General features: G+C 40.0%; 1 protein-coding gene across 1 annotated transcript; it reads right to left on the bottom strand.

Moving 5' to 3' along the window:
• Window positions 1–2,125: 2,125 nt before the first annotated feature.
• On the bottom strand, window positions 2,126–13,461 carry LOC137939254 (trihelix transcription factor GT-1-like). Its single transcript, XM_068784489.1, has 4 exons — window positions 12,555–13,461; window positions 3,182–3,322; window positions 2,848–3,099; window positions 2,126–2,762 (listed from the first exon to the last, which is right to left on the bottom strand). The coding sequence occupies exons 1-4, from the start codon at window positions 12,919–12,921 to the stop codon at window positions 2,758–2,760; spliced, it is 765 nt and encodes a 254-aa protein (XP_068640590.1). The 5' UTR covers window positions 12,922–13,461; the 3' UTR covers window positions 2,126–2,757.
• Between the last annotated feature and the right edge of the window lie 1,894 nt (window positions 13,462–15,355).

The following is a 15,355-nucleotide window of genomic DNA, read 5'->3' as shown; positions in this document are numbered from 1 at the left end:
ACATTTGGATCCATAAAATTATAATGAAGAGGTCTATATCCGGGCATACCAGTTCTTCAACTTGGTCCAAAACATATTTCCTTGAGACAAAACAATGTCATGTGAGTACAACACTCAATCCCAAAAAAATATTTCTATAAACCAAGGTCTTTTATTTGAATTAACTTGCACCACCTTTCGACCTGTTGAATGTCAACTTTATATCATTTCATGTGGGTATTATATCACCAACATATACTACACCCTAATTAGAATATTTAACAAAAATTGAGTGATCCACTTTACACCTCTTAAATCCAAAATGACTAACAACCATACTAAAATTTTCCAACCATGCATGTGATGGTAGTTAAAAACTATAAATAGTTTTCTCCCCCTCAACCACAAATCTAGTTGTGACATATAAACTTCTTTATGAAGGTCACTATTAAGGAAAACATTCCTTAACATCTAGTTGATGAATATAACACTTGGAATTTGCATCAATGGAAATAAAACTCGTACCAAATTAAGTTTGGCAAGAATTTCATGGCTCAAACGTGCATGGAGGCAAAAAGCACCAAAATTGATGTTCATTTGATTATAATAAGGGACTAATCAAATGCCATGAGGCACAAGGGACCAAACAATGAAGAAAAAAAAAATTTAGGAACTTATCTCAACTGGGGAAGATGTTAGTCTTCTTGCAATAGTTGTGTTGCTTCCCATGTAGTAGTCATAAAATCTGGGAAGTGGAAATACATGTTGATTGATCATGCCCATAAAAGGTTGCATTATAAGCCATGCCTTCCAACATTCTAGATAATTGATCATGCTATACAAGATGATTGATCATTCTTTATGTTGAAGGTCAATTACATTCTAAATAACCGATCATACATGTTAGTAGTGTAGGTATTGGGTATACAACTAAAGTCCCATATTGACTAGAAATGGGGAGGATCATGGATATATAAGTATGGACACTATCTCTATTAGTATGAGGCCTTTTGGGGGTAAAGCCCAAGAGCAAATCGATGAGAGCTTAGGCCCAAAGTGGACAATATCATACCAATGTGGAGATAGGTAGTGTCCAAATAGTATCAGAGTTATGCCTCGGAGTTAGCCATGGTGGATGGCATCCTTTGAATGTCGAACGAAGGTGGTGGGCCTCGAATTAGATCGCAAAGGGATCCGTGTATGTGCTCTATTGGACAGGTGGTGTGCTCCAGATTCTTCATGGACGTGTCCAAGTCCCAACACGGTGAAGAGGAGTTGATCTGGATAGAGCATGCTCTCGAGATAGGTGGTGCTCCATGTAAGGCGTGTGCTTCCAACGCATTGAAGTGAAAAATCCAGGTTGGTAGAGAGTGGACAGATGGACGATTGTTTGATGGGAGGCTCGGTGGTCCTTTGTTCGAGGGGAGTATTGTTGGATATATAACTAAAGTTCCACATTGACTAGAAATGGGGAGGATCATGAATATATAATTGTAGAAACTATCTTTATTGGTATGAGGCTTTTGGGGGTAAAGCCCAAGAACAAATCCATGAGGGCTTAAGCCCAAAGTGGACAATATCTTACCAATGTGGAGATAGGTAGTGTCCATAGTCCTTTACAGTATGTAATTAAACTCTAAGCATGATTTAGGCCAAACTAAGTGATTAATTGTTTCTAAAACATTTTTATGAGATTTTAAATTGTGGTTTTAGAAAGTCTTTCATGTTCTAATGCTCCAAAACATATTTTTAACTAAGAATTGGAGTTTGGTTGCCTATCCTCTTACAAAGTTATATTTCTTGAGATTTTCTTTATGACTCATATTCTAGAGCTTCAAAACTTCATGTTTCCATAGATGCTTCTCCAAGATGACTCGATTCATCATCTAGCTTTAGGTCTTTTGTGTGCATTTGTTGGTTCTCCCTTATAGACCTTGATTTTGTGTCTCTTGAAAGTAATACATCCTGAAATGCTTGAATGGTAAATATCAATGCGATAGATAAAGTTTTTTTTATCAACAAAATCTGTGACTTGGATCAACCTAGGTTAACATGAGATTCTCTTTAGGTACAAAAACTTCTAGAAATCATCAAAGATGGATTCCAAGATGTGGAAAATCTAAGTTCTCTACCATACTAGAAACAAAAGGCCATGCAGGAGCATCGAAAGAATGATCACAAAACTCTTTTCTTCATCATACAAAACAGATTCAACAATTTTTAAGAAGCTCGCTTCCACCTAAGCCAGAAAGCATGAGATAATCTTATTCAAGTTTACATGGGTGTGGGGAGGGTTCAAGAACTTCATCTCCAACATCTCCAAAGGTAGTTCAAGCACATGGAGCAAGAGAAGATCCATATTTGACTTCTTTAGTTCTCTCTTACCCACTATCAATCAGTAGAAGGCAATGGAGAGAAAGTTGAAGACCGACAGTTTAATTTCTCTTTTGCTTTCGTCTCCTTTGCTGCTTCTGAAACTCGACAATAAAAGCTGCAAAAAATGGCATTTGCCGGCGGCATGCATGTCGAAAGGGGATCGAATGACCAGGGATTTTCTTTAATACATGATCTATAGGTTTCCAAAATCAAACATGCCGTCTTTCAGAAGGTTTCAAATTCATCATCAATTCCTGGATATATTGGAGCTCATACACAATATCTGTTTACTTCGAAGACGCTTGCTATGCACCATTGTCCTTGCAAGAGTCGTCAGCTTGTAAACTGAACCACATGGAGCTTCATTTGGAGATCAGACAGAGCTTCATTTGTCCTCGCATGTTAAACTGTCCAAGCAGTGCAGCCATTATAATAAGCTTAAAAGTGTATTGATCTTTAGGAGAAATAATGTATTAGGAAGTAATAGCTGACCTGTGTGAAGGGTGTAAGTTGCTTGAGGCATTGTACGATCAAATCCCCTTCCAACACCGTTTTCATCTTCCACCCAGAAAGTTCTTTTCGTCCTCAACCTAAACACACTTCTTATAGCATCTTTAATTGCATCTCCAGATCCATCAATTCCTATCTTACGGGTTACGTCACCCCACTTCACCATGATAAATCTTCCTGCGTGTTTGGGGGCAGTTGGGTGGCAATCCATCCCAGTTTCCCACGGAGATACATCTGAAAGATAGACAAACAAGTGATAGAAAAAAGAGCTCAAGGACATCAGCAAAGCCTTCATGATAGAGCAAATTTATCACACCTGCACAGTTGCTTTCCCTCCAACTCCAATGGTTTTGTTCATTTTCCAATGGGCAATCTTGAGAAGTTACAGATATCACACTCTGGCCATCCCCATTTAACCTTCTCTCAGGATTCAGAGAAGATGTTTCCATTTCCATGTCTGAGAATCATGGGTTGTAAGGACAAGTAAAGAAATTGTTGTACTGATAAATTTACAAGAGCAATCATGAGGTTGATAGTTTTAGAATGGCAAATGAAAAGCAAGGAAACTGCAGGAAACAAAACTAATGAACGATTAACATAATAAAAAGATGTATCAACCCATTTAAACCTGTTATAGATTTCCAATACCAAAACTCCCTGGCTAGGATGCAGCTTAGAAACTAGTGTGTGATTATGAATGAATTCGACAAACAAAACTAAGAAAACAAAGGCTTAGATTAAAGTGCCTGGAAATTCTATTAATTTCAATCATAAAATCAAGTTACAGCATTCTTTTGAATCCCATATTTAGAATCACTTCTTAGAACTGTATTTCCTCTTACAACTCTGTGAGAGACTTCCTCACTCAAGTAACTTACTAACAGAAGACTTTCCAAGGACTCAATTAGAGAATTAAAGTTCCACTCACACCAGGCAGGAAGAAAATCCAGTAACTTACTTCGGAAAGACTTACTAACAATGGACTTCTTTAGACCCAAAATACTAAAGTACAACTGGATAATTTTAGACTTTCCCTAATATGACTTTCTTTAAAAACAAGAGCTGGATTGAAGAACTTCCCACAGGGTTAACTTTTCAAGTACTCACTTTCCAAAAATAGAAGCTATCATAAGATTTTTTTTAGCAGCTTTCTTCAATTTCATCGAGTATATCTTCCATGGAATTTATCTACTATGTGCTACTGCATCACTTGAACATCAATACTAGTTTGATTTATAACTCACGCAAACAGAGTGGTCACTAAGATGGTAGGCTAAATTCACACAGATAGTTGCATGCACATCACAGTAAAGCTCTCTAAATCACCATGAAAAGAACAGGATATATTGCTTAGGTATAAGTGAAACCCCAAAACATTTCTTAACTGAAGTTTCAATTGGAATCTATATTTGAATGCTTGACATGTATGAAGCAAGAAAACAAACCATCAAATTTTTCCTCCACCTCTTAGTCAACAGGTCTTTACAATTCAACCTTCACACATAAATAGGCTAAGTACGACAAAAAGTTGCTCACAGACCTGGATAACACATTACAATTATCCAGTACATGAGTAATCACAAAAAAAAAAAGAGAGAGAGAGAGCGAGAGACAGAAGAAAAAGAAGCCCTGAAACAGTTTTAATGAAGCATGTGAGATATTAACACCATTTGTATTCAAATGATGAATTGGACACAAGACCAGTGAAGCTGGAGCAACCTCCAGTCATATCCTTCTTGGGCCGTTCAGCTTTCTGCACACACTTGTGTCAGAGGATGACATCCAGCCTGTGCTCAACAACACAACTGCTGCCTTGGGACTCTGCTCACGGATTTGCACCCTGGAGGCCAACCACTTTGGCTACACATGCCAATGGTATAGTATTAGAAATATCCCAGTGAAGATTTGGAGCAAAAGCCTATGCTTGAAGCAGCGGAATCGATTGGATTTGGTGAAATTGATGTGGACATACTGGAAATGCCTGGATCAAGTGCGACTGAAAATCATTTCATCATCCAAAAAAGACATGAAGACGATTCTGATTGAACCTGGGAGGGGGGGGGAGGGCTCCAGAACCGAGAAGACAAGAGGTTGATTTTCAGTGTCACCGAGCACCTGGAGGTGAACTCAGGAGAAAATTTGCCTCATGAGGAGGCTTATAGAAGATCTTGCGTGCATCAAACGAATGGTCAGACTGAAGCTGACAACAGACAGCTATTTGAAATTCAAAATTGAGATAGGTCAGGTATGCAGGCCAGCTTAGTCACTAAACCTTGACCCCTTGACCTTGACAACCCTTAGATCCCTCAAGAAATTCCTAAGAGCAAAGTGCAAGACAAGAACTTTCTAGATGCAAGAGCCATAAACAATTTGACTAAATTGCCAATCTCAAGACAAGCCAATATTTCATCTGGAGCCGTGCGAGATTTGCCCAGTGAACAGTACCTAAAATTGCTTGCCAAGATCCATCCTCAGAAAACTGGCGATGAACCCTGGGGGCCACTAAGTTACCAATGTGATCATAGAGGAGCATCCAAGAACTTTTGCCAGCCTAAGCAAGATGGAAACAAACCTAGAAAAGGTTGATGAAGAAGGCGCCCTTGAAGACTTTTCGCCAAATGAGATGGTTGTCATACAAGAAAACACAGAAGATCAGGAGGGAGCAGCAGGTAGGCCCCAAATCACCCAGACTCCCCAAACTCCCCAGTCCTGGATTGGTGGAGCCCTCCTTCCAAATGATGCATTCTATTCTTGATAGCAGAAATCCCCCTTGCAGCCTGTCTTATATCCCGACCCATACGGCCCTATCAAACAAAAACCACTTAGAATTGTTCAACCATCCAAACAATGTCAACAATTAACTGATCGAAGCAGAAGAAATCCACATCATGGAGGAGGAAGCCTTAGACTCTTCCCCACCCCCATCAGGATGGTCCAACCGAACACAGATGATGTGGAAACCTGGCTAAGACAAAAGATTTTGCACCTTTTAGCAAAATTTGGCATGGAGGTGAACAAGGTGAAAAGGCTAATGAACTGCATGATGCACGGCCACACTTCAGCACCCTCATGAAGTTAATCTCCTGGAAGGTCAAGGGATTTAATGCCATCTTTAAGCAAGTTGCTGTCAATGGTCTTCTCTCCCTCTAAAAGTCTCAGCTCATCATCCTCCAGGAGACCAAACTGGCCTCTATGAGTGACCACATCATTGCCAATTTGTTGGGGCAGTAATTGGGAGTGGGTTGTGAAGGAGGCCGTTCGGATGGCGGGGAGAATCATCCTTGTGAGATCCCAACCACCTTGTTGCCACCAAAACTGTGACTGGAGAATTTTAAATCTGGTACGCTGTTTGAGACCAGGGGCAATGGGATCAAGTGGACCCTATGTGAGGTCTATGGACCTTCAGGATACTGCAAAAGAGCAGACTTCAGGCAGGAACTTAGAGCCAAATACAATGCATGGGACAAGGTGTGGCTTATGGGGAGGGACTTCAACGCTATTTGCTTTGCCCATGGAAAAAAATCCCCTGAAGCCAATTCCACAACAACAACAATGAGGAAGTTTCAGGAGTTCATCAATAACTACAGCTTGGAAGATATTCCAAATCTTGGGGGCCAATATACCTGGTTAAACAACCAGAGAGTGGCGACCTTATCAAAATTGGACAGGTACTTAGTTAGCAGCGCTTGAATTACTTTCCGAGTTCTTCCTGTCATATCCTCCCAAACCAATTTCTAATCACTCCCCCATTATGATGGATTGCAATGAGATTCCCTGGGGGGCCTCTCCATTCTGTTTTGAGCTGATTTGGTTGCAGGATGATCATTTCATCAGCTGGTTGAAAAACGTTTGGATAGAAACTCCCTCTGATGGGTCCTCAATGAACGCCTTTATGCTGATGCAACAAAATTCTGAAACTGAAGATCAAATCATGGATTAAAACAAATTATGGTGGGAGCAAAGGAAAAAACAGAGAACATCTTAAAGGAGATTCAAGACCTCGATATGCTGGAACAAGCCTCTGGCCTGAATGATATGTGGATCACTAGAAGGGCCACCCTTGTGGTAGAATTTAAAGACATGACAAACCAAGACTACATTTGTTGGAGGCAATGAGCCCATTTCCGCTGGTGCAAGGATGGGGATGCAAACACAGCGTTCTTTCACGTTGTTGCATCAGCCAGGAGGAGAAACACTATTGGTAGCCTTGATCTTGATTGGCAGTCAACCACAGATCCACTCAAATTGCTTCTAGACTGGTCAACCACTTTGCTAATTTATACAAGGACCATCTGCCTTTCAGTCCCTCCATTTCAAACCTGACCTTCAAAACTCTGTCCCATGGGCAGGTGGCTATGCTTAAGTCAAGCTTCTCCTTGGAAGAAATTGACAATGCGGTGATGGCTTTACCTGATGACAAAGCTCTAGGTATGAATGAAGGTTTTGCGGCTGAATTCTATAAAGCAACCTGGGAATCCATTCGAGAAGATTTTGTGTTGTTAAATAAGTTCCACAATTTTGGAATCACTAGCAATTCTATTGAGGCTTCCTTCCTCACAATTATTCCTAAAAAGGACAGGGCTGCCTACCTCGGGACCTTTCGGACAATTAGCTTGGTTTCCAACACCTTCAAACTCACCAAGGTCCCTGCAAACAAACTTCTGAGTCCTGAATAACCCAATCAACGTGCACCAGATGACATTCTTGAAAGGGAGACAAATGCTTGACACAACCCCCGTTGCTCATGAGCTCGTCAATTTTCATGCAACGGGAACAAAAGCTAAAGTCATCCTCAAGTTGGACCTTGAAAAAGCACTCGATAGGGTCAATTGGGCCTTTTCTGGACAAGATTCTTCACAAGATAGGACTCGGCAGTAGATAGAGGCATTGGATCAACAGTTGCATTGCTTCAGCCAAATTTTCCATCTTAATTAATGACGCTGCAAACAGTTTCTTCTCTGCATCAGAAGGGCCCAGACAAGGGGACCCAGTCTCCCCTTAATTATTCAATTTCATTGCTGAAGCAATGAATAGGATGGTTTTCTGATGATGATGCCAACTCTCTTCTTGCCGCTCCTATCCTTCAATATGTTGAATTATACTCTTTGCTTCTGCAACGACCAAGAGGATAACATCCTGAACATAAGGGCCCGCTATCAGTGTACGAGCAAATTTCTGGACAAAATGTCAATTGGGAAAAATTCATTTTATCAAGCTGACTATGGAGGCTGCACACTCCCGATCTCTCTGGCCAGGGTTGCAAAAGATGGTATCCCTGCCACTGACCTACTGGGGCATTACCCTAACTCATGGACATATCACTCCTCATAGGGACTCAATCATCAGCAAGTTAGAGAAGTGCCTATCTGCATGGAAAGGCAAGCTCCTCACCCTTGCAGGCAGACTAAGGCTCATCAAATCGATGCTATCCGGAATCCCTCACTTCCAACTCTCGCTCTTCCCTTGTCCTTGGCTATTAACCATAGAATTAAGGAAATTGAGAGGTGGTTTGTTTGGAGGTGCAGAAAACAATTTCAGATATAGCCCGATCAATTGGGAGGAGGTCAGTCAGCTGAAGTGTGATGGTGACCTCAGAATTAGCAAGGTCACCCTAATGAATAAAGCCCTTCTTATTAAATGGATTTGGCACTTCAGGTATGAGCATACCAGCCATTGAAGAAAATCGTCTACGAAAAATATAATGACCAGTGGTCAGCTACTTTTCTTGATAAAAGACCAAGATATGCATCTGCAGTTTGGAAAACCATCTGCTCTACCATTGTCCAATTAAAAATTATTTCGAGAATAGGTGTAGCCTCCTTCCCTCTTTCTATTGAATTATCAATCAAAAAATATATTATTGTAAGACAAATCCATAATCCAACTACCGAAGGGGCGGCAAATTGAACGTCAAGAGGCCCCTCTTTGATTATGAACACCCCCAAAGGAAGGGGCTGCTTCAAACATTGGAGGGATTTTATATATTAATCCATCTTGGGAGATGGATGACAAAATAATCTGGACAGCCATGAGCTATGGCCTCTTCTCAGTGGCCTTGTATTATGACCAGCTTGCCCGAGAGACCCAAAATGGTAGCCCACTCCCTGCTATGGCTTGAAAGCTTTTTGCCCCCTCAAAGGTCAAATTCTCCATTTGGTGTGCGTTTTTGTAACGCTGATTCTGAAGATACTAACCATCTATTTTTACAGTGCAATTTTGCAAGGGAAATTTAGAACTCCTTTTTGAGCCGATTTGGGATCTCATATTGTATGCCAAACAGCCAACATAATTACCAGATCCTTTTCCATCGACTTCAGAAATTGAGGAGGCTCCTTCGATTCATACCTGTCACCGCCATCCTTTGATTCATCTCGCTGGAGAGAAACAACTGCACTTTCTTGGCCAAGATTTTGTCAATGAGGAAGGTCATAGAGAAAGCTATCTATGCAATCATGCATAGGCCAAGTTCCTGAAAGACTTGCAAGAGATTCCTGCTGCAATGATTAGGGGAAAATGGCAAGAAATTTCAGCTCTGACGTGCTACAAACCGAAGCCTTCTGCTTCTTGGATTGCTCCCCCTCTTGGTCAACTCAAATTAAACTTCAGCAAGAGCTCATTAGGTAATTCCAGTCCCTCGAGCTTAGAGGAGCAGGATGAAGTCAATTCAATTTTCCTTTCCTATTACGCTCCTCTAGGGATTTCCAACTCGAAAAGGTGGAAGTTCATGGCCTTCTCAAAGGCCTCAAGATGTAACACAGGCATTTTTCCCACCTAGTAACCGTAAAAGGCAACTCCAAATCAGATATTTTGTGGGCCAAAGAGGACAGTCCTTTTAGTTGGCACAAAGAAACGGTAACTCAGCAACAGAGAAGACGATAAATCAGCAGCGTGAAGACAAGTAAATTTTTCAGTGTTGTCTTCTCCGGCGACAACTACGTGAATCAGAACAGACTGCTGATCAAGTAGCGTAAATAAACTTCCGAAGATATGCTGGAAATCAGATTGCCATTGATTGAAGATGAGCCAAGAGATCACAAAGAAATAGAGAACGATGGTAGAGACAATGACGAGCAAGGATATGAAAACTCAAGACTCCAAAGGCAATACGATTTAATCAAAACAAGGAAGCAAAAAAAACAATGCACAAGACTAAGAGAAAAAAATATATATATATTCTAACCCTAAACAGAGGAGAATGAAACTTGAAAAACCATAGTCGGAATCCTGAAAATCAATGCTCTGATAACCCTTCCCCTAATCTCAATTTATAGATTAATCAATCTACAATATTACAATTATAACCCTAGAACTTTAACCCAATTACACCAATGCCATCTCTATGAGATGACTCTTTATTTACCATGCTGCCATCATTGTATGGGCTTGTGGGGCTTCTCCTTGATCTATGGGCCTTGAACCCATCTTCCACATCTCTTGGATGTGTGGGCCTTCCTTGGTCTTATGGGCTTGGGCCCATCTTCCAACACACTTGGATATGTGGGTCTTCCTTTGTCGTGTGGGCTTGGGCCCATCTTCCAACACTTCCCCTCAAGCTGGGGATGAGAGAATATCATGAACTCCCAGCTTGGTGCAAATGGTGTTTAAAATCTTCTCGTATAAAATGGCAGTCCTATCTTCTAACAGAAAATATAATAAATCTTCATAAATATCTGCATTTTCTTCTCTCAGAAAAATCTGTATTTACTCAGGAAACCTCCAATCTCACAAGAACCACAAAAATTATAGGGTCTCATCTGCAATCACATTATTTCCAGATTTCCTTACTTCTTTTCCACAATGAAAAGGACCTGAAAGAGAGCAGATTGAATTCTATCTGGGATCTGAATCATCTGACAGAGCCACATCAATCCCTTATCAAGCTCTTGTGACCTGACAAGTGCAAGGAATCCTCTTTGATCCAACTTAATTTGATCAATTCTTTTAAATCAGTATGATATATAACTTCCAGTGATTCAATTAAATTTGATCAGTTCTTTTAAATCAATGTGAGATATAATTTCCAGTATTGAGATTTTATAGTAGGTTTTAAAGTTCTCTTTGATTAAATAATGTCTGCTGCAAAAAACTAAGAAATTGCTTCCACAGAAAATATCTAAGAATGAAAAAATTGCTCATAACTGTGAGCTTGTTGCTCAATCCACTGTCAGACAAGGACTTAGACCCTTACAGCAACAGCTTGGGGAGATGCAACACATTAATTGCTTGTTTTCTCCCTTTCAACACATTAGAGAAGACACATCAACAAAAACAAATTTTCTCTTTCATCCTTGTTTTATGGAATCAATAACATTTTGAAGCAAACAATTCTTGTAAGTCAGCAGTAACCTTAAAACATGTTAAATTTTACATATTGGGGTTGAAGATACCTGCTATGATTGTTTGGTCCTTTTATCTATAAAGAACTATTACCAGGCTATGTCGAAACCATTTTGACACTGAAGTTTAATCACGGTGATTTCTGATCGGATTTCCCAAAGACTTTTCTTTTAGTAGTTAATGTAATTTGCAGAATACTGGGCTTTTGTGGAGCTTGTGAGTTCTGAATATTTAGGATATCCGACACATGAAGATTGATTTAAGGATGGATTAAAACCAGCTGCTAGGTTTGGAACATGAAAATTGTGAGTTGAGTTAAAGAAAATACCTATCTTTGAGTATCATCAAGTTCCTCCGTGTTTGCCCATATCACATAAAACTATTCTATGATGATACCCGTATTTTACTAAGTCAGCTCTCTACCCTTGACAATGTCACGAGAGAAACAACAGCCATTTGGAATCATCAGATAGAGCAAATGTAAAGTTTGTCAATCTGTCAAGCACTTACAGGGTGATATCACCAAAAACACATTTTCTTTTTTGAAATGACCAAAAACACATTTTCATAAGATCATTTTACTTATTTTTGTTCTAGTGGTGAATGCAGCTTTATAACACTGTTCCAGTTTGATGGAGATCCAATGGATAAAAAAGTGGGCAAGACTATATTGTTAAAACTGTAAACTCTTCCAATACAGCCTCTTCCATTTTAACTGATCGTGCAATATTGTTCCAGAAGTGTGATGACAATGCAATTGCATATTCTCACTCGAAACTTAAGAGCATAGGCCGAAGGCATGTGAATTTTTCTTTCAAAACCCTGCACACCCAAGCAGATGCATCTACTGCATGCTTTCCTACAACCGGGCAAACTACAACAGAAGTTCCTACTTAACACATGGACACGCACTTGTTGGTACATTTAACAAAGTAGATAAACATTGCAGGCAAATACAAGAAGGGTGAAACGATTTTTCTACACTCTAGAATGTGACAGAAGGGGTAAGTCTGACCTTCCCTATATGCTTTCATGATCTCCTTGTTAATGTATAAACAACTAAAATTCGAACCTCATCAAATAACACTGTCAATAGGAGTCTGCGGAGCAAACTTCTATCTTCCTGAGCTTCTAAGGCAAATTTGCAACTTTTTAGCTTGGAGAGTTCAGACAGAGTAACCGACCAATGCCCCCAAAAACGTCCCGTAAGTTCGACTTAGAACACCAATATCACCACTCTCTATATCTAAAAAGGAAGAAAAAATTATACGGTGAACTTAACCACAAGAAGTAGTGAACGAAATTGCCCAAATATGAGTGAAGTAGTTAAAACGGAGACAAAAAAAAGATACCAATGGGGCTGGACTGAATGTCATGACGCTGAAAGGAGAAGGAGTCATCAGAAGCATCGTCATCCACCTCGTGATGGTGCTGGACCTTCTGGTGCTGGGTTTTGAGCTTCCGAACGAGGGTCCTCCATTTTTCCCTGCAAACTCGATGGGCCATCTCATGCGATTGAGGGTGCTCAGTGTAGTCTAGGGAGCCCTCCTGGACGCGATCGAGGGGACAGAATGATGCAGAAGAAGAAGAAGTGAGGAGGCGACGTATGTCAGAATCCATCCAAGCATCGGGCGGCCTTGCCTCCCCGCTGCATCCGTCGGAGAGCGGCATCAGCACGTCTAGGCTCTGGTTTTGGCGGTTCGACATCGCTTTCTCCATTTGTTCCGTTCCGTCCACAGCCAATTCCTTCCAATGGTTGAAGAGGAGGGGAGTAGGTTAAGTAGGAAGCATCTGTGTGGACTGTGGAGAAATCTGAACCTCTGCAGGCTGCTGCCACACTTGTGTCACGCTTGGTTCCTTCGAGAAGTAGCCCACTTCTTCTCGTATGGTCAGAGTGTTCATTTTTTGCCCTGGTGAAGTGGGTTAAGATTGGCTCACACTGTATTTATAAAAACAGACTCAAATCGGAACCAGAACCAGAATCCGAATCCAAATCCAAAGTCGAATTGGAATCAAAAGCATATGAGATAAGAGAATCCTTCCCAAGCATCCTTCACTAGCTTCTCAAAATTGATTTGGGATCAAGTCTGAACAACGAACCATCTTAACAAAGAGGGGAAGAGAGTGAAAATCATGGCCTGAGGTAATTTTCGCCACTCCCCCTCTCTATTCTGCAGTCCATTTTCCCAAATTCTTGCGATCTATCCACTTTGGCTTCACATTGAAACAGTTCCAGATTTTATTGCGAGCACGTGAACTGCCAAAATGGGAGCGTGATCTATCCCAGTTCGGGAAGAATCTAAAGTGATGAATGAGGTGTTTTGAAGCCAATGAAGCCAGTCTATCTTTAATATCATTTCTCTTATTATACCATCCCCTACTGCATTCAAAGTTAACTAAATCGTTGGTATCCAGAAATTCCTTAAAGGAGGAGGACATTAATATTGTTCTCTATATAGATCCATATTAAGCTAATTTTAAGGATAATAAACACTTATACGATTAATTATGAAGTTTGAGTGAACTAAAATGGTAGAAAAAACCTTAGAAAGTTGGCAGAACATCTTCTGGACTGGTCAAAGGACTGTTTGCATGCTCAATGTAAAAAGATTAAATGGTAGCTCAATATCAAAGAGACTTGACTGTAGTGGCATTATGGTAATATGCATTCTTACGTCAAGGAGGTGGGACAAAGGGTAAATAAGTAATTTTCTCGTAAGGATAGCACAAGGGTGTAATTATGTAAGATGATGTATGTCTACTTATGTCTTTTCCTTTTAAAAGCTTGTAGCCTTAAGGGCATTATAGTTAGGGGGGTTAGTGCACATGACTCAGGACATGATCTTCATGCACATTACGCAGTTCATGTCCTGATGTCGTTAAGGAACGCTGAAATTCATGTCATGTACATGAACATACATGACTCAAGAGTTCATGTCTCAAGAGTAAAGGGCGGAAAGTACTTTTTGCCCGATTTTGAGAATCATCTACATGACTCTCGCGCGGGCTCTCTCTAGCTCAGACCGTCTCACTCATTTCTCCTCATTTCGTTCCCGCAACCCCTCTGTCGTCTCCTTGAAGCCCGAGCTTTGCGCTCCCTCTCTCGTCTCCGCCGTCCCTCTCCGGTCTCCCTCTCTCGCTGCGAATGTCCTTCCGACGTCCTTCTCCTTCTCGGACTCGCTCTCCCTCTGAACCTCCCGCTCGCTTCTCCCTCTCTCTTATCTCTCTGTCTCTTCTCCCTTTCGGCATCTCACTCCCTTCTCCCTCACGCTATTATTTTTTCCCCAAAAAGACCTTCCAATTTCTTGTGATTTCCGCTGTTTCAGTTTTGGTTTTCTTTGATTTTGACATTTGGGCTTCTCGGCCTCCCTCTTCTCCCTCTCTGCGTACCGTCGGAGCGTCGCCTCTATCGGCGTTGGCCGCCGCCGTCGTCGGTTCCCACTAGCCCGTTGCCGTCGCCGTTGCCCACTGGCTCGTCCCTGAGGAAGACGACGATAGTTTAAAACTATCGGCATCAAAATCATTAATTTATCAAATTTATTTATAAAATAACTATTTTTATTTTTTTTATAATTACTATATTAAAAATAGTGATTTAATAGTCATAATTAAAATATTTTTAAAATAAATATTTGATAAATTATTTTGGCATAATTATCCAATTGCTATAGTTAATTAAACCAATGGTTTTAAATTTTGTGATAATATATTATTAATTAATAATACATAAAATATATTATGTACAAATATATAGTGTGTTAAATTTATGATTAGATCAATTTTTTCTCTTAAATTATTCATTTTTAGGTTAAAGTATATCATATGTTATTAATAACTCCATGTATTACTTTCATTTTTTTTATTTATAACATTATTTATTTATTATTTGTAATTAATCATGTGCGTATTTCATTGGCTCATGTAATTACTATATTAATACATAATAAAATATCTAATTCAATTAATAAATATATTAATATATTTAATTATACATTAAATAATTTATTCGTGTAGTAATAATGGTTGTTTTACCTAATTTGGGGTTTAAAGATTAACATTTTTTATGTTTTTCTCATGTTGGGGCACTAACACTGGAAACTGTTTTCCAGTGCACATAAAGTCGTCAACACTAACACCAAGTGCGAAGATGATC

This window comes from Aristolochia californica, unplaced genomic scaffold (assembly GCF_029961685.1).
Source record: "Aristolochia californica isolate CCGP_79_NKW_82.1479 unplaced genomic scaffold, dmAriCali1.0.hap1 SCAF_8, whole genome shotgun sequence".
In the NCBI taxonomy this organism is placed as follows: Eukaryota; Viridiplantae; Streptophyta; class Magnoliopsida; order Piperales; family Aristolochiaceae; genus Aristolochia; species Aristolochia californica.
The sequence above is the reverse complement of the archived record's forward strand: the minus strand, read 5'-3'. Positions and strand labels throughout refer to the sequence as shown.

Coding starts and splice junctions, on each gene's coding strand:
- LOC137939254 (XM_068784489.1), bottom strand. CDS start 12,921: ATGGAGAAAGCGATGTCGAACCGCCAAAACCAGAGCCTAGACGTGCTG. Junction 3,323..12,554: donor CATTCAGTCCAGCCCCATTG/GTATCTTTTTTT, acceptor CATGATTCTCAG/ACATGGAAATGGAAACATCT. Junction 3,100..3,181: donor GAGGGAAAGCAACTGTGCAG/GTGTGATAAATT, acceptor TCTATCTTTCAG/ATGTATCTCCGTGGGAAACT.